The following is a 26,395-nucleotide window of genomic DNA, read 5'->3' on the forward strand; positions in this document are numbered from 1 at the left end:
CTTTTTTGGAATATTAGAGGTGTGAAGAAGAGCGCTGCTTGGGTGGCGCTGGCATCTATCTTGACAAAGTTTTCCCCGGATGTTTTTTATGTATAGCTGAGCCTAAGATTGAGGTGATTCGTTGCCCTACCCTATTTTTTAAAGCTGGGTTATGTTGCTTATGTTATTCATAATGAGAGGGTTGATATGGTTCCTAACTTGTGGGTGATCTGGAGACTGGGGCTAAGTAAGCCTGGGGTTATCTCTCTCTCTCGGATCAACAACTTTCTATTTCAGTTTTGCAGATTGGTGCTCTTATTTTTTTGTCTTTTGTGCATGCCAGCTGCTTTAGGGCGAGACGCATGGATTTATGGCTAGATCTTGGTGGCTTGAATGTTATTTCAGACCCTTGGATGGTGGTTGGGGACTTCAATGTGTCTCTTCTCATGGCAACTTTTCTCTGGGATTGGCCCTAGAGTTTGGGCCATGGTGGACTCTTGTGATCTTCTGAAGGTTTCTTCTCAAGGGAATAAACTTACTTGGTCAAATAATAGGAAAAGTGGGCATGTGAATGCTGTTCTCGATAAAGCTTTTTGTAATGCGAAATGGATGGAGTATTTTAATTCGTGCAGTCAGCTTGTTCTTCACAGGGTGGCGTCTGATCACTCACCAGTTTTCCTTGCTTTGGTAGGGTCTAAAAAGCCTAAGAATGCCCCCTTTTGTTTTCACAAATTTTGGATGGAGGATCAGGGCTTTCTGGAGGTGGTGAAGAATTCTTGGTCTCAGCTTGTGAGGGGATCCCCTTTCTTTATTTTGAACCAGAAGCTCAAAAGATTAAAACTAATCTTGAGGTCCTGGGCTCGGGAAGTTTTCCATAACTTTGATGTAGCTCTTAAGGATGCTAAGGCGGCTTTAGAAGATGTGCAAGAAGCGATGGAGGTCATTAGCATGAATGATTCCATGTTTGGGCTGGAGGCTAACGCCAAGACCAACTTTCTCTGTTCTCTGAGAAATAGTGAAAAGCTGTGGCAAGAGAAATCTAGGAATGAATGGTTGAAAGAGAGTGATAGAAATTCAAAGTTTTTTCACCTTTCCACCTTGATCAGGAGGGTTAAATGCTAGATTCGCTGTCTTAAGGATTCCTTGGGCGGTTTGTTGTTAGACCCCGCAGGTTTGTCTAACCATGTTGTGGATTTCTTCAAAAATTTCCACAAGGTTGTTCCTCTGGAGGAGCACTTAGACCTTTTAGATGTCATTCCTTCATCCCTTGAAGCTGCTGACGTGGTGAAATTGGATACAATCCCCTCTCTAGAAGAGATTAGGAGGGTGATTGGGGACTTGGACCCTGACAGTACGCCTGGGCCAGACGACTTTAATGGGGCTTTTTACCGGTGGAATTGGGACATCATTGAGCCTGATGTTTGCAAGGCGATCTCTAATTTCTTCAGAGAAAGTATCATTCCGAAGGTATAAATAATTGTTTCATTACTCTTATTCCGAAGGTGGAGGGTGCGATCTCTTTAGATAAGTTTCATCCAATTTGTATGGGGAACTTTTCTTGTAAGATTATTTCTAAAATCTTAGCTAATAGGTTAGGGGACTTTCTGCGTAAGCTTATTTTAGAGGAGCAGGGGGCATTCCAAAAGGGAAAGGTGATTTTTGAAAACATTATCCTGGCATCAGAATTGGCAAACTTAATGCATAAGGCTGTCAGAGGTGGAGGCATAGGTTTAAAGCTGGACATTCAGAAAGCCTATGATTCTCTTTCTTGGGATTTTCTGTTTAAAGTTTTGTGTAGTTTGGCTTCAGTGAGAGATGGGTGAGGTGGCTGCATCAATTGTTGATTTCGACAAGGATCTTAGTCCTATTGAATGGTGGCCCTATGGGTTTCTTTGGTGTTGGTAAAGGTCTACGCCAAGGAGATCCTCTTTCGCCTTTGCTTTTCATTATTGTAGAAGAGGTTCTCTGTAGAGGTCTAAGGAAGCTGATTGAAGACTAGTTGATGCTTCCCTTGAGAGGTCCGAGAGGGGTCCCTACTCTAGGGCACCTCCTCTTCGCTGATGATGTCTTTATTTTCTTTAATGGTTCTTTCAAGTGTGTTTGGGCGATGCAAGGTTTCCTGGACAAATACCAGAATTTCTTGGGTCAAAAAATAAACTTGGAGAAAAGTAAGCTCTTCTGTGGTTCCATTTCCCCTTCTCGCAGTAGGCGGATTTCAGATCTTCTTAAGGTTCCTTTATGCAGTCTTCCTACTAATTATCAGGGTGTGGAGATCTTTAGAGGTAGAGTCACGAAGGATAAGGTGATGCCTTTGGTGGATAAATTTAAGAAGCGTTTATCTGGGTGGAAAGGTAAACTTCTCTCTTTAGTGGGCAGGGTGGAGTTGGAGCGTTCAGTGATGCTGAGTGTCCCTGTTCACAATTTCTCTATTTATTGGTGGCCGTCGTCTTGTATCTCTATCATGGAAAAATGGATCAGGAATTTTATTTGGTCAGGTGATATTGAAACCAAGAAAGCGGTCACTGTGAAGTGGGACTTGGTTTGTAAGCCAAGGTCCGAGGGGGGTTTGGGAATCTGAAGGTCGAGAGATATCAATGTGGCTCTATTTTGTAAGCTAGTGCGGTCTAACAAGCATGGCACTTCTATGGCGAGTAATTTCTTTCAGGCCAGATTTGTTTGTGAGGATGGGTCGTTAAAGTGTCATCATATTTGCTCATCTATTTGGCTTGGTATTAAGAGAGTCTGGCCCCTAATTGTGCAGCAGGAAAGGTGGGTCATGGGGGAAGGTTCTTCCATAAAGTTTTGGATAGATTGTTGTTTGGGGGTGATTCAATTACTGCAGCATCTGGGTTGGGTTTGGATTTTTTTGTTGGTAAGACCGCCAAGGTAGCTGAGTTTTTGTCGGGTTTTAGGTGGGTGCTGCCGCATGTCAATTCTAGTTTCCTCTCTGATATTTGTATGATTATTAAAAATATCCAGTTGCCTTTGCCTCTTTATAGGGACCTGTGTTTTTGAGGTTTGACGCCCTCTAGGGTGTTCAATGTGCGGTCTGCCTGGGACTGTGCCAGAGTTAAACATTCGAATGTTCTGTGGCATGATGTGATCTGGAACCAGGCCCTTCTTCCCAGACAATCCCTCTTTGCTTGGCGGGTCATCCTCTAAAGAATTCCTTCAGAGGAGCTGTTGAGATCGAAGGGGATCCCGGTGGTGTCTAGGTGTGAATTGTGTAAGGTTGCTTTTGAGTCAGATGTCCATTTATTCTTGGATTTCTGTTTCTCTAGGCAGGTTTAGGACTGCTAATGTCATTGGTGTGCTTTGGCCAGACTACTCTTCCTTTGAGAAATTGGTTATTTGGTGGAAAAGAAAGGGAAAGGGGGTGCCGATGATAGGTGAGTGGCTTGTGGGGTGGTATTGTCCCCTTTGTTTTGTGGGTGGAGCGGAATAGTAGGAAGTTTGATAATCAAGCTAGATCGGCCCTTGCCTGCTTTGGGACAGTTTTGAGTTCTATTAAAGAAATTTCAGCTTCCTTTACGGACCCGGCCATGTCAATCCAAGATCTGGTGTGTGCTAGACACCTCTCAATTCCTACTCTCCCTAAGCCGGCTCGCTCTATTAGAGAGGTGCACTGGTGTCGACCTCCTAAGGGTTTGGAGAAGGTTAATGCTGATGGTAGGTCGTTGGGGAACTCTGGTAGAGTGGGTGTGGGTGGTGTTTTCCAGAATGACCTGGCGGTGCCTATCTTTGCATTTAGTATTTTTCTTGGACCTTCATCCAATTATGTGGCAGAATTTTGGGCTATTTTCACGGTTTTCTAAGGGCAAGGAATTGGGTGTTACCCAATTATGGATTGAATGTGACTCAGTTGTGGTGTGCAAGGCTGTTCAGGGGGGATCTATCCTTGGTTTATTACACAACAGTGGATTGGCCTGTTACCTTTCCTTCAGTCCATTTCTTGGAAAATCACTCATTGTTATTGGGAGGCTAATCCGATTGCAAATCATCTGGCGAGGGCTGCTGCTTCAAGTGGTGATTCTTTGCTTGTAGTGTCTGATTTTGTGTCGGTTGTTAATGCTTTCTTGTTAGAGGATGCTCTAAGGAGATCTCGATTTAGATTTGAGTAGTGGGGGATCTGCTGTTTTCCCTTTTTTCTGGGGAAGGTCCGTGAGGCCTTTGCTTTGTTCTCTATAATCGTCTGGGTATGCCTGGACGTTAAATAGTTGTTTTTTCTGTTTTCTTATCAATATATTCTTTGCTGACCTTTAGCAAAAAAAAAAAAAGTATGATTTTATTCTATTTAGTATGGTATGGGTATGTTCCTAGTTAGTAAACCTCATTAGGCTTGGGGATTGAGATTGGGTTGAGGAAATCCTATAATAAGACCTATTGTAATAAGGAAGAAGGAAGAATTGAATAAAATTGAGTTTGATCTTGCGAGTTCCCTTGTGTTAGCGTGATTTGTCTCCTCCTTGCCGTGTTCGATCCAAACCTGAGCACGAGGTTGCTCCATTCTGGTATCAAAGCTAACAGGGTGCCGAAAGCATGGCTCCCAAGCGTAGGGGAGGTCACACTGGCCGCGTAGAAGACGTCACTTTGAGGGATGAGAATACTCAACTACGACAACAGATTGCTGCAATGAATCTTGAGATGGAGCATTTGCGAATCTCTTCTCGTCATTCTAGTAGATCAGGTAGTACCGTCGGCAGTCCATCATCTTCATCGGGGGAAGACAGACATGCATTTGTTGAGAGACCATTGCGACAACCTGCTTGGGAGGAGCGAATGGTCGACATCCCAGAACATAATGGAATCGAGTCCCCTGACGAACTTGTAGACTGGTTGGCATTGGTGAATGAGGTCTTTAATGCTAGATTAGTACCGGGCGATAAGAAAGTTAGTCTTATTGTCACACAGCTGAGAGGGAAGGCTGTCGCGTGGTGGCAATGAGAGAAACAAACTCGCCGGCATGATGGTCGAAGGCCCGTTACTAGTTGGCGCAAAATGGAAGAATACATTCGCAAGTACTTTTTGCCGGGAACATATAAAAGAGAATTGTATCATCGATTCCAGCATTTGAGGCAAGGTATGAAGACCGTCGAACAGTATACTTCTGAATTTAATGAACTACTGATTCAAAACAATATTGGTGATCCAGAGGAGATGTTAGTAAACAAATATATTGCTGGTTTACAAACTTACATCCAAGAGTTGATTGAAGTCTTGGAAAATTGGGATTTGAGTGATGCCCATCAAAGGGCATTAAAGATTGAACGCTTGTGACAATGGAGGCAACAGTGCTCACCCCCCCAACCTGAACCCAGAGTGGAGTCACCCCATCGAATAGGTTCGGACAGTCCCCCACCACCACCGATAACTGCCCCACTCAGGTAACAAATCTAGGCCAACATTCTATGGCCAATACCCAGTGTTATGCTTGTGGCGAGCTTTGGCACCGAGCTGACTCTTGCCATAGTGTTATTGGCAGGCCCAGCGGTAAAGGCCACCTGGTTGAGAATGAACAAGAGATGATGTTGGAAAGACCCTACATGCTGATATTGGTGAGTTACTCATGATGCGTCGAGTCTTCCTTAGTTTGCGAGTTGAGTTGGAAGACCGATGACTACGATATAACATATTCCACTCAACATGCACTGTTTCCAAGAGGGTGTGTCAAGAAATTGGGCCTACGACGGCATTTTTAAACGCCGCTATAAGCCCAAAAAAATGCCGCCATAGGATATAACAGCGTTTATAATTTGTGCCGCTGAAATGTCGGCAAAGGTACTGCCATTTTTGTACAACGGCATTTTTTTTTTAGTGTGTCTGTGTATGTATCTTTTTCGCGGCGTTTTATAATAAATGCCGTTGGAAAATGTATTACAATGGTGTTTTTTAAGTGTCGTGATAGGTATTGAATTTCTATTCTTTTGCGGCGTTTTTCAATAAACGCCTGGAAAAGTTTATTACAACGGCATTTAAAAAGTGCCGGTATAGGTATTGAGTTTATACCACTACAAGAAATATGATTTTTCGCGACGGTAATAAACCGTCGCCAAAAATAGTTTTCTGTCGCTAAAAATATTGGCGACGGTAATTTTAACCGTCGCCAGTCCGTCGGCTAAAGTGATGTCAGGGAAAATAACGACGGTAAAAGTGCTCCCGTCTAGCAAAATTATTTTCGGCGACGCTTTACGTTTCTGTCGCTAAAAATATATTTTTGGCGACGTTTAGTGTTTTTGTCGCTAAAAATATATTTTTGGCGACACATACTTTTTCCTTGCTAAAAATTTTTGTTTTACGACGGTTTTAATCGTCACTATAAATGTAAATATTAGGCGACGGTCTTTGGTATACCGTCAGGAAAAATCTAATTTATATGACGGACATTTAAATAACCGTCAGTACAAATGAATCTTTAGCGAAGGTCATATGTTTACCGTCACCAAAAAGCCTTTTTTTTTCCCCCTATTTATTATAAGGTATTCATTGCTTGTAATTCAGAAAGGGAAATTTTCACCTGTAATCTACATCCATATATAATATTCATTCCCTAAAAGAAAAACCATTAACTACAAAATCCATATAAATATTGCATTAATGCATTGCTTTCCATTAACACAAACTTAAAAGGATTCCTTTAAAATTCACTTTCAATCAACTCTCCACCAATGTTGTTATAACCAAAACACCAACAAAAAAAACCCAAAGAGAAAAAGTTTCTAGCCAAAGGAACATCATAATCTAATACTCATTCCAATAAAATACTTCATCACCGTTGCTCTCCACATTGTAGATTAAGAACATCATAATCTAGTCCTCCATCCAATCTCCATCCTTTCGAATTTCATAATTGGAACTTTCTAGCTTCTAACTTCATTGCACCTGAAGGAAACATAGATGAACAAATTACACATAAGTTAAAATCCTTTGAAGGACTAAAAGAAACAAAAAAGGATCATCTTGACAAGTCATCAGCTTGACACTAAGAAGTGGCAAACCATATCCACCTATGAAAGGGCTTCATATTCCTAAGATCTGAGAAGGGAAAAGTAAGGGAGGAGAAAGATCAAAATTAAAACAAGGGTACTGTTAGTACCACTACAACAGAGTAGGGTTGAAGAAAGAAGAAGAATAGAAGAGCTAAGATGGCTAGAGAAGAAGAAGGCAGCCACATAGCCAGTAGATGCACCACACCAAAATTCTATCTTTCAAAAAACTGCAACTTCCATTGGTTACAACCTTGTATTTAAATAGGGAAATAAAGACTCATGTCTAGACTAAAAATGAAACAAACACTAAATCAAACTCTACCACTACCTAGCCTATCGAAAGTAAAACAAAAGATGACAAGAAATCCAAATGATAAATCTAGATCTACATAAATAAATAAACTTTGATATCCTACTAAACGAAAACTAAATTTGGACCCGATTCATCTCCATCTGGGCTCCCCATCGAGTTTGAGCCAGTCCAAGGAAGTGTTCCTGCATCAGATATCCTCTCCAAACACTTACCAACAATCTACGATATACAGATACACAAGCACTCAAGCAGCCATCCTCTCATGTAATAAACAAACCACAAACTAAAATAAAAATATCTACAAGCTACATATGTCACTATTTTGTTAATAGAAAGGTCACCATATTAAACCATCAACAATCATCAATAAGACATGAGAGTGCGGATCAAAATTCTCACAACAAAAAGAATGGAACAGTTCCTAACCCACCTCTCTGCATGTTTTGAGTAATTCACTTTCGTCCAGCCTATCTACTTTAACTAATGCCTTAACATATTCAGCAAGTGCGGAGGGATTGGAATGTAGTGAAGGTTGACTTTCAAATAGTCTTATCACTCCTTCTGGATCACTTCGGCGGTAAAGCTCTTTAAGTAGTTTGGCATCAGTTGCTCCATCTGCTTCACATGCTCTCCAAGCTAAAGTGCCAACATAGCTTGACAGACGCCTTTGATGCACATCCAAAAGTCTACTCTCTGCAGGCAAGAGGAAAAAATATGATGAACAAGTAATCAACAAAATAACCAACTATTAAAATAAAAACCAAAGCGACAACTGCAAATATGCAAGGTTTGCTTTGTACAGAAAGAGTCATGAACATCTCTGCCTGTTAAGAAGTTTAGCAACTATTTACTATTCAGTCACAGCAGGCAACCATATAAAGGTTGGTAACCCAAGCAAGAATATTAGTATCAATAAATTGTTGTGGAGCCGGTCTCTCTGTAGGTGGATTCCTATTTCCTAGGCATTATCTCTTTTCTGCTTATCTTGCACTTCTAGTTTCTATTTACCATTATGGCAGCCTAATCTAGGTTCCCAATAACATAATCAACCATCATTCCCCATATTGTCTCCATCAAACCACTATGCAACAAAATCCCTAACCTGCTTACTTCAACCTTAGACACCGATTGGAGTGTTTTTCACCTATTTATTTTCTAAAACCCAGTTCATGAAATTATTCAAGTCCCCTAAACCATTGTTGTTATTCACCTAAAGCTCTAGTTCTACCATCCAAACTTACCCATCACCCATCATTAATTCCAACCCTAGCACTAAACTGATCCTACAACCCTCAAGCTACTAGTCTTCCCCTGCTGCAAACAGCAGCAGTTTTAGAATATTTTTACCTAACCGACTACCTAGTTTGGCTGGAGGCTGCATTAGTTGCAACTATTGGAGATACTACCATTGTGGCACCCTATTATTAGATCAAATTTCTATCAAATTTGGGTATCCTGTGATTGTCCTACATATGGTCAACACAGAACAAGGTTTGGGCAACAGAATATAGTAAGACTTTAATTTTTCTTTTCCTCTATATATTTGCTGATGTTATTATATAATAAATCACATTAAATGAATTAAGACATGCCAGAACTGACATTCAACCATACCAAAGAAGTGACTCACTGCAGGCTAACAAGCTTACTAATCACACAGTACATTCACCCACTGTGATAATAAAATTGAATTTAACTATGCAATTAAAAATGGTATATCAGTAATCATACCTTCCCAAGGCCCACATGCACAATGGCAATTTTGTCAATTTTAAAATCAATACGACCATGTCTCGCCTCTTGCACTGCCCCAGTAACATCACTGGTCACTGAAACTAGCTATGTAGCAGGAAGAAAATAATTAAGGGCATTGCGATCGATCCATATGTTTACATCCATTCAATATCAACAAGTGAACAACTCACTTTAGGGTTTGGCATCAAACCACGTGGTCCAAGAATTCTTGCTATCTGTAACAGGAAGATCAAAACCTTTATTTGAAGAGAAGTACTAGTTGATTCGGTTATACATAATATAAATAGTATAAAAAATCCCATACCTTTCCAAGACGGGGCATCCCAATAAACTTATCAAAATTGAGTTTCCACCACCTGCAAGAATCCAAGTTGAGAAGTTTTATAAGTTAATGATATAGTTCAAATTAGAGAAAATATTATATAGTGAGATAACATGATAAGTAACAGTGACTTGGTGATAGCCAAAAAACAGCAAATTTTGTTTTCTCTCTACATGGTCTCAATTCTCATTCTAGATCCTACTGGTATGATATCGTTATCGTAAGGATGTAAATAATAGTGTTAAAAAATTAAGGCAAGGTATTATGACAGTCATAATATATAAATTGAAAGGGAAAGTTCTCCCTCTCAGTTCTCAGTGGTTTATTTATCAGAGATCAGAGATTTCATATATTGGAGTATGCAAATTACTATTTTTGATTCCCTCAATAAGCTCATCTGCTCCAACTATATCAGCCCTTGCAGCTCTAGCTTCATCTGCAGCTGCTCCTTCAGCAAACACAGCTACCCGGACAATCTAATAAGCAATATATTTCCTTTTAATGAACAAAAGAAAATTGAAGGTCACCTTTCCAGTACCATGTGGCAGACTTGCAGCACCACGCACCATCTATGGCCAAGTCAGATACAATCAAAGTGTAAATGCAAGTTGAATATCCAATCAATTTAAACACTGAAAATTCTAGTAGCAATAGTTGAAAGACATTAGAATTAAAATAGTTTCATACAACCTGAAACAACAAACAACTTGAATAGAATTTTTGATTTCCCATCTCACAAATATAGGGTTGAATGTGCCCCTATAAGAGCTGCAACTTATGCCTAGCTTGTATTTCTTTTGGATAAAAGAGAAGAAAAAAGCAGCATATTACATAACTACATAGAAAATTTGACAAAGCTTGTCACTCAAAGCACTCCAAGGTAATGAAAATTGGCAAGCATAACTGTCATTCAAATAGGACTTGATTTTCTGTGAACAGAGTTTTATGAAATCTATAAAATGCATTAAAATCTGGAATATGAGAAAAAGATTAAAGGAGACACATAGACACCAAAGTATCTCAGATGATCAAAGAACAAATATAGAGCAAAAGATTACCCCAGAACTCCATCTCTCAGATGATGAAATCGTAAAATGCAGAGTGAGGCTGAAATCTCCAACTCTCACAGCGTTGGTTCCTCGTCTCCTTCTTCCCCTGATGATGAATAATAAGACATTAGCTATTCAAAGTCTTCTACTCGTCTACTCTCCTCTTTTACACGGGCGATGAAAATGGGATTAAAAATAATACCTAGTACCGATGCATTCAACTTCAAGCCCGTCGGTTCCGTCGTTATCTCCTTATCCTGGTGGAGCGGTGGAGCAATGGAATAGAGATTGAAAGAGGATTAGAGCGATTGAGAAAGATTTGAGAGAGATTGAGTGAATAATAGAGCGCAGGGATTTTCAATAGAGGGGGAAAATAGGGTTCTGAACTTCTGATTATGGCTATAGAGATATTAGGGTTTGAGAGATTGAGTAGTGAGAGAGCATAAGTTTGGGGGGAGAGTAATAGGAGAGAATGGCGGTATTTTGTGAGGGAATAATGGGTGTTGTTTGGGTTTAAGAGAAAGAAAAGCGGGAAGAGGAAAATTGCCAAGTTAAAAGCTACTCCCCAACGACGGTAAGAATCCAATCGTCATCTAAATTCTATTTTCCACGACGGATAACTAAAAAACGTCGTCCAAAATTTATTTTCAACGATTTTTTTTTTTTGGTAAGGTATTTTCAACGATGGATAGGTATAAAGCGTCGCCCAAATTCAATTTCAACGACGAATAGTTATAAAACGTTGCCCCCATTATATTTTCGACTACGGTTAATCCGTGAACGTCTCCCCAATTCCATTTTCGCCGACGGGTAATTGTAAACCGTCGCCCAATATTATATTTTGCTACAAAAAATTATAAGCCGTCGCTTAATTTTATTTTTACCGACGAATAAATACAAAGCGTCGTTCTATTATATTTTTCACGACGGAAAATTGTACACCACCGCCCAAATTATATAGGGTGAAGGTAATAAACTAACTGTCATCGAAAATCATATTTGGCTACGAAACTCTATTTCTACCGTCGGCAAAAATCATATTTCTTGTAGTGTACTTTAAGTGGCTTTTTAGACAAACGCCGCTAAATGAATTTGTTTTAAAAAAATTTATTTCTATATTCCATTCATTAACCTGTTTCAAAGATAATAGATTCATCATATCACCTATTTTTATATCCAAACCAAATTCATATATAAAACAGAGATATACCTCACCAAATACCCTACCCATTTCGGATTCGAAGTACATCCACAGAGATGGGATGAAATAAGAGACTTAAGTAAATATATCCAAGTCATGTTAAAGTCTGATACGTTTAAAAAGCAATGGACTGAAACAAAGATTAAGCGATCAATAGTCCAAATCAAACTCAAATCTGACCCATTTATAAGCAATACGCAGAAACAAGGACTTGAGCAAGTAATTATCCAAATCAATTGACTGAAACAGCGTGTCCTTTAATGCACAAATTCAAAATTCATCACAAATCATCTAAAAAGAATTCTGAGTTTGAGATGCTCAGGTCTAACTGATGCCTTAACACACTTGAGGGGATTGTAATCTAATAATTGATGGTATATCTCTAGAACTGTCATAAGATGGTAAGTTACAATGAATGCTCTGGTACAGAAACATGAAGCACATTAGGTAGTATGGATGGTCAACTAAGTTTAAGAATAGGTTAGAAATGAATATATCTCTTTGGTCTCAACTATATAAACTAACTTATTCCTCTTTAGCTATATCAAAGAATGATAAATGAAACACAATGTTAAGCTAAGCATGGCATAACACAGAGAAAATGAAATTTATGAACTAACAAGAAATAGAGTTTTAATTGGATCCTTATCACCTAGCATCACACTTCTTTATACTAATAATGAAATATTACTCTTATAAAGTACTTAGCCCTTCATTCATAATCCAATGAAAACATGTTTTGTAGCCACAGTACAGTTATAATTGCCTCTTCTTACAAAAATGATTACTTTAACTTTAGCATTTCAAGATTCCTAAATCATGTGGATGTACCTGAGGAGCACTGCCAAAAAGATTGTCCGGAGTAGCTCTGCACAGCAGGATAAAGTCTACGTCATCAGCATTGACTTGAGCCATTTGAAGAGTTCTGTTTGCTGCCTCAACAGCCAAACCCGTCAATCTATCTTTCCCTACCAAGACACAAGTCAAACCAAGAAATTCAATATTTTCATATGTAGACTATCATAACCTATAAAGTATCAAGTAAACTTCCCCTTACCCAAAAAAAAAAAACAAGTAAGCTTCCCATTGATTGTTCACTATGTAAAACATGAAAAAGAAAAATAAAGAGGGAAGTCTGAATGGTGGGTATCAACAGCTAACAATGAAACTTCAGCTGCTAAGTTGAACTTAAACAAATGACATTATGAACTAATCAACCAATCAAATTGACTTTGGTTTTCAAGAAACAAATAGAACATAAGATGAATCTAGCCCTTAAAACTCAATGAAATAAAATACAAGCAAATAGAGACTAATCAATAAATGAAGCCACATAATAGGGATAAAATCAAGTAGAGACCCAAACTAATTGGACGCGTTATATGAAATCCCTCTATAACCAAAGAAGGGGAATAGTTTCATTCATGTTGGCTAATCAATGGGAACGCTTCCTTGCTTGACAAAATGACAGTATATATGAGAGAGTGTTAATTAGTTGTGGATGAAGAAGATGGGATCCTAAAAATCCAAATAGATCACAAGGATCAGTTTGTGATAGCTCTTTTACAAGTTGCAATGTAATATAAAGGATTCCTAGTGACACTTGGAAAGGGGAAAATCAGTCAACTAAAACTCAGATTAAAGAATAGACTGCAAAATTTATAAATCCAATAGGAGATCAGTATACACTATTAATTTTAGAACCAACAGAACATACAATAGCATGTACCGAATTCAGGGTTGCAGGTCTTAAAAGTGTAATCCTACTCGAAGTAGGACTCGATCAACTACTCAGCAGAAACATTATTTGAAAACAGAATCTGGAAGAGTGCAGTATCCATCGAAGGTGTGGAGGTTACCTTTGTTTAACCCGTTAAGTTTTCTTCCAAGCAGTGCTGCTGCCGCCTCGCCTACCTTGGATTAGCTACTGAACTTTCGAGAAGCAGTAGCTATGCTTCCCTGCCGTGGTGCTGCCTCAGTGCCTCAATTCTTACTTTCCTTCGTTGCCGCGGTTTTCAGTTTTCTTCCTTGCCGTGCTGCTGCCTCAGTGCATCGTCCTTGTCTACCTTGGCTTTAGCATACCTCTCCTTTCCATCCTAAAGCTTCACGTCATGCTCGTTCTAAATGAGGGATGACCCATCACTATCATTGAAGTTTGATCAATACTAGAGTCACCCTCCTCAATATCCTCAACCAGTAACACACTTTGTCTTCCATAAGCACCCACATTTTTTTTATTCTAGGGAATTGCCTTAGGATTTCACTTTGTACATGGAAAAGGAATACATGTATATAGAATATAATATTAGATATACACATTAGCTCATATAAATTTTGAGAGCATCTTCTCTCTTCATATCTCTTATTTGCTTGCTTCTAAAATTTGAAGTGCATACTCTACCTTTCAATAATTTATACTTCGTAATATAACATTAAGAACCATTAACTATCAATCTATCATAACATTGGCATCAAATACCCTTCCACTGCTTAGCTATTAGCAGAGAACTCCTTATCACAATCCGATCAGGTTGCATAACACCCACCAATAGGAGCATTCAATGTCAATAAATGTGTTGCAGGACAACACTCTAGGAACAGCAGGATGAGTGTATAACATTCTACACCAAACTTAATTGCTACACAGAAAAAGATGAGTACTCTGCAAAATATCACTCAATAATAATGAAGTTTAATGTCACATTCCAAGAAGAATGCTAGAAAATATCAAACTAAAACCTCGCCAAATATGTCTTTAATTTTATGGTCTAACTTATCACAAGGAATGTTCCGAACATAAATCGTACGATAAAAACAACCACCCATTATAGGATCAGGAAAGCACCGTTTCAATGTGGATCACTGCATTATATGGCATGCTTAATTTTCAAGACAAATAAACTCCTTAACCCCTCTAGTATCTACTCAATTCTTTCACTTCTTTACCTTTCTTACAAAGCTCTCAACATCGAAAGAACCTATCCTACAATAATAGGGATTGACCTTTGAGGGTCCATCACTTGTTGGTTGTGGTTTTCTCAACTCATCCAAAATCAGAAACATTTTTCTTCATTCGAAGGCCATAGAAGAAACATGATATGCTATTTCTCTACCTCAAAACAAAACCCTAACATACAGGGAATACTGATACGCTATTTCTCTACCTCAAAACAGAACCCTGACATACAAGGAATACAGGTGAAAGGGATCAGTATACAGAATGGTAAATATTCCAGGGTTGAAAGCACTGTGCCAATATTGGCGTTTGTGTTTAAACCTTTTGGGAGGACTAAGGATGTACAGAGTTTCCTTTAGTTGAATTTGATTAGCATGTGAAACATTGCTGATATTTGCTTGGGCCTATTGTGCTCATTGAATGCAGGGATAAGAAGAGTTGGTGGCTCAAGATGCCTAAGCATTTCAAGAAGGTTCCTGCATTTGTCTAGCTTAAAGAAGAATCTCTTAAAGTATCTAAAAATCCTTCTATTGTAGACATTTTCTAATACATATCTCCTATTTGATAGGACTTTGCTAGTAATAAGGTAGAAAGAAATATTGCAGTATTATTTTGTATATCTTTTTTACTTTGTAGAGTCCTACTGGTGTTGCATTTCAAGCAATTCCCACAAAATATTAGAGTGGCTAAAAATGAATTCAAGGACATGCATACTACACTATAATAGAGATTTTGATTTAAACAAATTCCACAACATGGAAAAGATTTCCAAGAATTGACTTATTAACTAATATTTTTATGAACTCCCCAATGTACAGGTTGAATGACCAATTCCAAAACCCAAGCGCCTGTTCATGGATTATAAAAATTTTCCCTCCTAGATTAAATCTCAAGGGTTAAACTATTAAGAATAAACTAATATTTTAGCCCTTACAGCAGGTTTTCCAAAGTAAGATGCAGCATCTCACCTTAATGGTTCATCTTCTTCCTTTCTTTTCCTTTCTTTTCTTTTCTTTTCTTTTCTTTCCAATACCAGTGGTTGTGATCCCAAACATGCACACAACCACACTCACAACTTACTAGGACATGGCAACCACACACATACACACAAGAACACATGCACACACACGCAAACATAAACACAAGTAATAGCATCGCCTCCTCTTCTCCTTATTATTTTCATTCTTTTCTCTTCTTTCTTACTTTTCTTTTCAGTTAGTAGCTGTGGCTGAGGCCACTTGAACCTCAACCAAGCACCCAAACACCACAAACACACACACACACTCACACACTCACACACTCATACATACAGCCTAATGGGCAGCCACATAAACACCCAAAGACACACACACTCTCGCAGCCACTTGGGCAGCAACACACATGCACCTGGACTTACACAACCCACACACGCACATCAGTCTCTCTCTCTTTGCTGGCCAAGCTCCTCTGCCCCACGATCTAGGAATTTAACCAGGGCTGATTATAGCCCTTTGATTCGAAGCATATTACCATGAGGTTTTATAGTCGAGGTTTTCAAAAGAATACGACAGCTGTGGCAAAGGTAGATGGACCACAAGAAAGGCCATTGTTACTTCAGGAATGACCAGAATTCGGTCTCAGTTCAATCATTTACAGAGGTTCATTATGGAAATAAAATAGAAAAAAGAAAAGAGAGCATGAACCATAATGCTCATATCAATCAGAAAATATTGGTCAAAATGAACTCAGAATTGCATGAGAAATGAAGACTTGAGATTATACATTCAACAAAAGTAACTATGAATCAACAAGTCAAATTCCTTCAACAGAATAGCCATTCGATGGTCTCGCCGGCATTTGCCATGCCAGACCAAATTCAGTTCCATTGTCCACAAAAATTCAATTAGATGAGAAGAAAATGGAGAACTAGGTAAAAACACATGAATCGTCTCCCATAGCTAATACCCTAAACATGAATTTCCAAAATTTTCTCCTAATAGAATCTCATAATCAAATAGGACAGAAGGCCCAAGAATTTAATCAACTAAAATGTAATTTGAGGAAGAATCTTACCTCAGGAATGAAGAAAATCAAGGGAAAATAGGTTGGATGTTCACTAAAAGATAATTCGGCAACCAAACACTCGTGAATCTGGAAGCTCCAAGGGCATCTTGCAGTAAATCTCTATTGAATCAACGACTTAAGCATTTTGCAAAGTCAGTTCTCAGATCTGGTTTGAATCGAGAAAAACCTCGATCATTCCAATCAAAAAACCTTGAAGAAGAAAGCCTTAAACTCCTTTTCTTTCTACTCTCTCACGTTCTCTATCCTTTTCTTTCTCTCTCACTCACGTTCTCTCTCCATTTCCCTCTTTCTCTCTTCTTTTCTCTCCCACCTGCTCAATTTACCTTCTTTCCCACTTTATATTTGTCCTAACTCTCACTCCCACCTACGGTATTTGCCGGGAGCAGTGAGAGACGAGATCACAGTGGCAGTGCGGTCGCGGTAGGCAAAGAGGAGATCGCAGCGGCAGAGAAGTCTGGAATAGTGAGAGAGTTGACAGTTGCTCCGTGGCTTGATAGAGGAAAAAGAGCACTGCTCTGGAGTTTGAAAAGATTTTTTAGAAAACTTTGAGAGAGAGATGCAGAGAGCGGGGGAAACAAAAAGGTTTTAGAGAGAGAGACGAAAAGCGCGGCGAAGTGAAAACAATTTTGGGTTTGAAAATCTATTATTTTATACGGCGTTTATTTACAAACGCCGTTGTATTGCAACATACAATGACATTTCTTTGAAAATGCCGTTAATAAAATATTAAATCATCTTTAAACGATAAGCTACGGTGGCACTTGTTGAAGAAAACGCCGTGGAAACTAATTTGTTTAACGACGATTGTGCACAAACGCCGTTATATAATCATATATGACGACGTTTGCATCTGTACGCCGTTATACCTGTATATATGACGGCATTTTTAACAAAATGTCGGTATATCTTCATATAAGATGACATTTGTAAAAAATGCTGCAATAGCTCAACCCAAAGTGCCGCTGTTCAACCAATTTCTTGTAGTGACACCTCTCAATTCCTACTCTCCCTAAGCCGGCTTGCTCTATTAGAGAGGTGCACTGGTGTCGACCTCCTAAGGGTTTGGTGAAGCTTAATGCTGATGGTAGCTCGTTGGGGAACTCTGGTAGAGCAGGTGTGGGTGGTGTTTTCCAGAATGACCTGGCGGTGCCTATATCTGCATTTAGTATTTTTCTTGGACCTTCATCCAATTATGTGGCAGAATTTTGGGCTATTTTTCATGGTTTTCTAAGGGCAAGGAATTGGGTGTTACCCGATTATGGATTGAATGTGACTCAGTTGCAGTGTGCAAGGCTGTTCAGGGGGGATCTATCCTTGGTTTGTTACGCAGCAGTGGATTGGCCTGTTACCTTTCCTTCAGACCATTTCTTGGAAAATCACTCATTGTTATCGGGAGGCTAATCCGATTGTAGATCATCTGGCGAGGGCTACTGCTTCAAATGGTGATTCTCTGCTTGTAGTGTCTAATTTTGTGTCGGTTGTTAATGCTTTCTTGTTAGAGGATGCGCTAAGGAGATCTCGATTTAGATTTGAGTAGTGGGGGATCTGCTGTTTTCCCTTTTTTCTGGGGAAGGTCCGTGAGGCCTTTGCTTTGTTCTCTATAATCGTCTGGGTATGCCTGGACGTTAAATAGTTGTTTTTTCTTTTTTCTTATCAATATATTCTTTGCTGACCTTTAGCAAAAAAAAATAGTATGATTTTATTCTATTTAGTATGGTATGGGTATGTTCCTAGTTAGTAAATCTCATTAGGCTTGGGGATTGAGATTGGGTTGAGGAAATCCTATAATAAGACCTATTGTAATAAGGAAGAAGGCAGAATTGAATAAAATTGAGTTTGATCTAGCGAGTTCCCTTGTGTTAGCGTGATTTGTCTCCTCCTTGCCGTGTTCGATCCAAACCTGAGCACGAGGTTGCTCCATTCTGGTATCAAAGCTAACAGGGTGCAGAAAGCATGGCTCCCAAGCGTAGGGGAGGTCACACTGGCCGTGTAGAAGACGTCACATTGAGGGATGAGAATACTCAACTACGACAACAGATTGCTCCAATGAATCTTGAGATGGAGCATTTGCGAATCTCTTCTCGTCATTCTAGTAGATCAGGTAGTACCGTCGGCAGTCCATCATCTTCATCGGGGGAAGACAAACATGCATTTGTTGAGAGTCCACTGCGATAACCTGCTTGGGAGGAGCGAGAGGTTGATTGGTTTCGAAAGTTGGAGGGCGACATCCTAGAACATAATGGAATCGAGTCCCCTAACGAACTTGTAGACTGGTTGGCATTGGTGAATGAGGTCTTTGATGCTAGATTAGTACCGGGCGATAAGAAAGTTAGTCTTATTGTCACACGGCTGAGAGGGAAGGTTGTCGTGTGGTGGCAATGAGAGAAACAAACTCGCCGGCATGATGGTCGAAGGCCCGTTACTAGTTGGCGCACAATGGAAGAACACATTCGCAAGTATTTTTTGCCGGGAACATATAAAACAGATTTGTATCATCAATTCCAGCATTTGAGGCAAGGTATGAAGACCGTCGAACAATATACTTCTGAATTTAATGAACTACTGATTCAAAACAATATTGGTGATCCAGAGGAGACGTTAGTACACAAATATATTGGTGGTTTACAAACTTACATCTAAGAGGTGATTGAAGTCTTGGAAATTTGGGATTTGAGTGATGCCCATCAAAGGGCATTAAAGATTGAACGCTCGTGACAACAGAGGCAACAGTGCTCACCCCCCCAACCCGAACTCAGAGTGGAGTCACCCCATCGAACAGGTTCGGACAGTCCCCCACCACCATCGATAACTGCCCCACTCAGGTAACAAATCCAGGCCAACGTTCTATGGCCAATACCCGGTGTTATGCTTGTGGCGAGCTTTGGCACCGAGCTGACTCTTGCCATAGTGTTATTAGCAGGCCTAGCGGTAAAGGCCACCTGATTGAGAATGAACAAGAGATGATGTTGGAAAGACCCTACATGCTGATATTGGTGAGTTACTCATGATGCGTCGAGTCTTCCTTAGTTTACGAGTTGAGTTGGAAGACCGATGGCTGCGATATAACATATTCCACTCAACATGCACTGTTTCCAAGAGGGTGTGTCAACTCATCATCTACTCAGGGTGTTGCGAGAATGTGGTGTCAGAGGAAGCAGCCCAAAAACTGCAACTGAAATTGAAAGACCACCCCACTCCATACAAAACAATGTCTGATTTCCTTATCAATTGCTGCCACTCATTTTGATACTGTTTGGTGCAATGTCCTACCAATAGATGTGAGCCATATCATTCTTGGGCGACCCTGGCAGTTTGATAAACGAACGTTGCATGATGGGTACGATAATACTTACACCTTCACACACAGAAGGAAAATCACATTGGCTCCTTCCAAGGAACCCCTTACTATTCCAAGCCCGTCCTCTCCTGGTTTGCTTACATTTAGAGACCTTAGTGGTGCTCTAGCAAATGTTGATGTGGTGTATTTATTGTTGAATAAGACCACTAATTCTGATATGGCAGTGAAAGAAGTTCCTCCACTCATACAGACTTTATTGCATGAATTCCAAGATATTTTTCCAGCTGACCTTCCACAAGGACTTCCACCCATGCGCGAAATTCAACATCAGATTGACTTAGTGCTGGGCGCCACGCTACCCAACCTTCCTCACTACGGAATGAGCCCTGTAGAACATGAAGAACTGCAGCGCCAAGTTATAGAATTGATGGCTAAAGGCTTTTTCAGGGAAAGTCTAAGCCCTTGCGTCGTTCCCCATTGCTTGTTCCGAAAAAGAATGGCACATGGCGGATGTGCATCGACAGTCAGGCCATCAACAAAATAACGGTGAAATACCGTTTCCCCATTCCAAGGTTGGATGTTTTGCTAGATCAGCTAGCTGGCGCAACAGTTTTCTCCAAATTGGATCTCAAGAGTGGATATCACCAACTCCGGATCCGTGCCGGCGACGAATGGAAGACCGCGTTCAAGACATGCGATGGACTGTTTGAATGGCTGGTGATGTCGTTCAGTCTGTCCAATGTCACTTCTACATTTATGTGCTTCATGACTCAGGTGCTTTGCCCCTTCTTGGGCAGGTTTGCAGTTATCTATTTTGATGACATTTTAATTTATAGTAAGAACATTGATGAGCATCTGCAGCATGTCCACGACATTCTCTTCTTGTTGCGACAGGAGTGCCTATTTGCAGCTCCAGAAAAGTGCTACTTCATGGTATCCAAGATCCTTTTCTTAGGATTTTATATTTCAGGAGAAGGAATAGCAGTTGACAACTCCAAAATTGAAGTAATCAAGAGCTGGCCAACCCCCAAGAATATCCACGAAGTGCGTAGTTTCCATGGGCTGGCGTCTTTTTACAGGCGATATTCCCCAGTTTAGTACTATTGCCGCTCCTCTTACTGCCTGTATGAAAAAGGGAATTTTTGAATGGACTACAGATGCCCAAGCAAGCTTCGACCAGCTCAAGATGAAACTTAGCATGACTCCTGTTCTTGCGTTGCTGGACTTCACCTTGTTATTTGAGGTGCATTGTGATGCCTCAGGTTTCGGCATTGGTGCTGTCCTCGGCCAGGCTGGCCGACCTATAGCATTCTTTAGTGAGAAGATCAGTGGTGCACAGCTGCGGTATAGCACTTATGATCTAGAGTTCTACACTCTATTTAGCACCTTGGAACATTGGCGATAGTACCTCATCCATCGGGAATTTATTTTGTATACAGACCATGAGACACTCAAATATATTTCCAGCCAGCAAAAGTTGAGTTCCCAACGTGCAAAGTGGGCAGAATTTTTATGAGTTCAATTTGATCCTCAAACGCAAGGCTAGTTCCCAAAATCAGGTGGCAGATGCCCTCAGTCGCAAATGCATGCTGTTGTACACCATGGGCACCACTGTGTTGGGTTTTGACTCATTCTAGGAGCTATACTTTGATGACCCATATTTCTCTCGTGTGCTCGCCACTGTTGCCACTCACCAGGTGTCCAAGTTTACCTATTGTGACGGTTTCTTATTTCAGGGGAATCACCTGTGCATCCCTGATTGTTCCCTTCGTCAGAAAATCATTTTAGAAGTGCATAATGAAGGCCATTTCGGACAGGATAAGACACTTCAGTTGGTTGCTACCAAGTATTTTTTACCACATTTAAAGCGTGATGTACATCGGTTTGTGATGCGGTGTCATATCTACCAGGTGAGTAAAGGCCACGCCACCAATGTTGGTCTCTATTTGCCATTACCCATTCCATAAGCCCCTTGGACCGACATTTCCATGGATTTTGTTCTCGGCTTGTCATGCACTCAAAAGGGCATGGATTCAGTATTTGTGGTGGTAGATCATTTTTCTAAAATGGCCTATTTCATCCCCTGTCGCACAACAATGGATGCCTCTCGCATAGGGAGTTATTTTTTTGAGAGGTTTTTAAACTTCATAGGCTACCCAAGACTATTACTTTTGATAGGGACATAAAATTCCTCAGCCATTTTTGGCGCCAATGGTGGAGGTGCTTGGAGACCTCCCTATAGTTTAGCACTGTCTTTCACCCTTAGACGGATGGCCAAACGGAGGTGGTCAATCGTTCATTGGTAAACCTATTGCGCAATCTAATAGGCGACAATCCACACTCTTGAGAAAGTCATCTCGCTAAAGGCAAATTTTCTTTCAATTGCTCTGTCAACCGATCGACGGGTTATAGTCCGTTTATGGTCGTATATGGTCGTCAGCCCATGACAGCCGTTGACCTCATTCCGATTCCCTTTCCAGTGCAGCCCCTCACATCGGTTACTGATTTGGTCTCACAACTATAGCTCGTTCATGACGACGTGCAATGCCATCTAATGACCAGTAGTGCAGCCTATAAACAGGCTGTTGATAAGCATCGGCGTGAAGTTCTGTTTGAGCCCGGTGATTTCGTATGGGTGTACTTGCCACCTAAGTGACAACCCACTGGTTCCTATCACAAGGTCAATGCTCACAAGGTGGGTCCTCTTGCAGTGCTCGAACGTATCAATTCTAATGCCTATCGCATCAAGCTTCCATCCCACATTCACACCCCTGATGTCTTTAATGTATGACATTTGACGCCCTACCTCGATGATTCGTCATGATGGTCACGCCAATTTGGGGTCTATTGTTCTAAACCGGGAGGGAATGATGCAGGCATACAATCAGTAGTAGAAGATGTGGAAGCCATGCTCAATCACCCAAAAACCCTCCGACGGTCTTAAAGGATAAGGGCTCAAGTTCAACGTGGCTAATTGGGCTGAGTGCTTAGCTGTTGCAATAAGGATTCTTACCTAGTTATTTTTCTATATTTTCTTAGAATCCTATTTAATATAGTATGATTTTATTCTATTTAGTATGGTATGGGTATGTTCCTAGTTAGTAAATCTCATTAGATTGGGTTGAGGAAATCCTATAATAAGACCTATTGTAATAAGGAAGAAGGCAGACTTTATATTATGGGAAATTTACACATACCACCCCTAAGGTTTGACGAAAGGATATTTTCACCCCCCAGTTTTGGAAAATTCTGCGTACCCCCTTGAGGTTTGCAAATGGTAACAAATAAGCCCATTCCGTCAGTTCATGACTAACACTGTTAAAAATTAGACTTGAACTGACGGAATTGCCCTTACAAGAAAAAAAAAAAAAAACACCAATCGATTTTGGGGAAGATGAGTTGCAGGTTTCAAAACCCTTTCAACCTTTAAGGAATTTAGGGTTTCAAATTGGGAAAAAATCCCAAATCAAAACCCTTTTGCGCATCAAAGTTTTGATACCCAACCCGACCGATTCTTGACTGGAATCCAAGAGAGGGAAAGGCAGAATGACCAAGGAGTTAGTCCGTTTGAAGATATCGTGAATCAGGAGGTTACTTATAAAAGGGATCCCACCACCTTTCTTTCCCTCTTGGGTTTTTTTCGGTTTCTTCACACATATCAAAACCAGAACAGAAGCGAACAACCAGAAGGAAAAAGAGGAAAAAAAAAGAAGAATTTGGCTGGAGATATGGAAATCACGCGTGCCTTTTGATCCATCCAACTACACTACTTGCTACAACAACAACAACAACTGATATCCCCTTATACCCAGTACCCCCAACTAGTCCTAACAACCTCTTTGAGTTTCTTTCTTCCCTGGAGCGAAAGGAAGAAAAGAGAGTGAGTTTTGGTGATTTAGTTCTAATTTTGTTCTCATGATGGCTGTTCAAGCGCAGCAGTATCCGGAGAATCTGGGTTTTCCTTTGTTCGGATTGCAGGAATGGATGGATTCCTGTGATGGTGGTGGTAGTGTTGGGTTTAATGATTTATATTTCAATCCTCAACAGCAAGAACAGATGCAGCAGTTACAGAATCTCAATATACAGAGAAATCAGACCTTGGGTTTCGAAAATAGTCTGGTGGTTTCTTCTTCTTTCAATGGTAATCTTGTTTCAATGGCTTTCTCAGAGTCTTTAGCTGCTCAGATTGATAAGCAAGCATTGGAGATTGATCGTTTTATTCTATTACAGGTAAAAAGGAACTGCATCTATTTTTTTATTGATTGTTCTGTATATGATTGATTACAGTATCTTATTTTGATGTTTCTTTTCTGTTTATTTGGTGGGAAAAAAACATAGAATGAGAGACTCAGATCAGCTTTACATGAACAAAGGAAGCAACAAATGGCGACCCTTGTAAAAAAGATGGAATCAAAGGCGTTGAGCTTACTGAAACGGAAGGATGAAGCCATTGCAAGAGCGGCCAAAAGAACAATAGAGCTGGAAGAATGCTTGAGAAGGGTAGACATGGAGAACCAAGCTTGGCAAAAAGTCGCTAAAGAGAACGAGGCCATGGTTGTGGCTCTGACTAATACACTGGAACAGGTGAGAGAATGCTTACTGGTTTCCTTCTGCCGGAGTAGATGACGCAGAGTCTTTTTGCGATGTCTCTCCGGAGCATAACAGGGAAGAGAAAGGAAGAGAAGAAGCCAGATACAATGAAGAACAGGAGCCAAGGAGAAAGATGGCTTGTAAGGTCTGCAATTCTCGAAGGTCGTGCGTCCTTTTCCTCCCTTGTAGGCATCTTTGTTCGTGCAAGTCTTGCGCAGCCTTCCTCGATTCTTGCCCTGTCTGCAATTCTTTAAAAAATGCCATGGAGGTCTTCTTGTTATAGGAAAACAAAAAAGAACATTAAAATCTTTTCCTTTCTTTCGTTCTTTCTTCTCAACTCGTCCTTTACTTGGGAAGATGATAAAGGACATTAAAACTCAACCATGCCTACAAGGATACCTGCAACTCATCTTCCCCAATCGATTTGGGGAGATGAGTTGCAGGTTTTTTTTTTCTTTGTATGGGCAATTTGTCATTTCATCCCATGTTTTTAACACCGTCAGTCATGAACTGACGGAATGGGCTTATTTGTTATCGTTTGCAAACCTCAGGGGGGTACGCATAATTTTCCAAAACTGGGGGGTGAAAATATCCTTTCGTCAAACCTCAGGGGTGGTATGTGTAAATTTTCCTTATATTATTGAGTTTAATCTCCATTGGAGTATTCTGAGGAGCTTGCGAGTTCCCTTATGTTAGCGTGATTTGTCTCGTCCTTGCCCTGTTCGATCCAAACCTGAGCACGAGGCTGCTCCAAATGCGATAGGCCGGTCTTATTACAGATTTACTTAATTCGCTCTTTTGAGCATTAGGGTTTTCTTCCTCTTTCGGAGAAGGTTCGTAGGTAGTTTTCCAGTCCTTTATGTAACATCTCCTTTTTATTCATATCAATACATACATTGCTGACCTTTAGCAAAAAACAAGGAAGAAACTTGGAAGAAAAAACAAAAATCAATCTTGTATGGGATTATATAACTATTGAGGAATTCAAATTCCTCAATAATAACCCAAAGGAATTAAATGGTTATCTAATTATCTCCATATCTTCACCACCTCCTCAATGTAAGCCTTGAAAACCGTTCACCTGTAAATCGGTGAACTAATCTTTCATGTAATTACGTACTTTTAAAAGGAGAAAACAAAAAATATTCAGAGATCGAAACAAGATTATTTTTTTTTTTTTTGGTAATATCCAAACAAGATTATCAGAAGTATATGGAATGAACGGATTAAATACACAACAATAACCCAATGGAATTAAATACTTATGTTCTAATTTAATTTGCCTTTCAAGAACATTACTCTGCACCATCTACTCATCTGGTGAGTAGTATGATCCACTGTTCAGGTGTGTGTGGCTGGGTATAGATATATGCCCATTGCGTTCTGTTCGTACTCAAGCTCCGTTTTTTGTTTAAAGATAAAAAATTAGGTCACAACCGACAACAACATAATCAGAGAAAGAATGTACACAAGCTTCAAGATTGAAGCAAGGAATTACATAAATGTATTCGCACTGAGTAATTACATCTCTAATGAATTTGAAAATGGAAAAAGAATGAAATTGGGTGATTAAATTTGATTAACGACTAATACGATGAGAACTTAAAATCTTTTCCTTCGATCTCCTGTCATATCTTAATAGTTTGGATTTCAGATTCGGAGACACAAGACTCATAGAATCTAGCGATGAAAGCGGAGGCCTTCCTGTCAATGTCAGGTTCAGCAACCCAACGGTCTTTGTCTTCGTCGCTGTGTTGTACTCTTCTCAGGTTCACTGCATCGTCCCACATATCGTCTCCTCCGTCACCTGACTTCCTCCCCTTGCCGGTTTTGAACCCGTTAAAGATGGAGAAGAAGGATGATTTTCTCTCCCTTCCTTGGC

The 26,395-nt window shown here is 40.1% G+C and overlaps 1 protein-coding gene, 1 long non-coding RNA gene and 1 pseudogene across 2 annotated transcripts; 2 read left to right on the forward strand and 1 right to left on the reverse strand.

Moving 5' to 3' along the window:
- Window positions 1-465: 465 nt before the first annotated feature.
- On the forward strand, window positions 466-4,100 carry LOC122638905. Its single transcript, XM_043831755.1, has 4 exons — window positions 466-1,042; window positions 1,142-1,446; window positions 2,075-2,518; window positions 3,960-4,100. The coding sequence occupies exons 1-4, from the start codon at window positions 466-468 to the stop codon at window positions 4,098-4,100; spliced, it is 1,467 nt and encodes a 488-aa protein (XP_043687690.1).
- A 4,964-nt stretch (window positions 4,101-9,064) lies between these two features.
- LOC122639739 lies at window positions 9,065-9,354 on the reverse strand. Its single transcript, XR_006329564.1, has 3 exons — window positions 9,338-9,354; window positions 9,204-9,248; window positions 9,065-9,117 (listed from the first exon to the last, which is right to left on the reverse strand). It is a non-coding gene; the product is annotated as an uncharacterized LOC122639739 (long non-coding RNA).
- An 8,508-nt stretch (window positions 9,355-17,862) lies between these two features.
- On the forward strand, window positions 17,863-24,796 carry LOC122640806 (annotated as a pseudogene).
- The last annotated feature ends 1,599 nt before the right edge of the window (window positions 24,797-26,395 follow it).

The sequence above is a fragment of the Telopea speciosissima genome, chromosome 9, assembly GCF_018873765.1.
Source record: "Telopea speciosissima isolate NSW1024214 ecotype Mountain lineage chromosome 9, Tspe_v1, whole genome shotgun sequence".
NCBI lineage: Eukaryota > Viridiplantae > Streptophyta > Magnoliopsida > Proteales > Proteaceae > Telopea > Telopea speciosissima.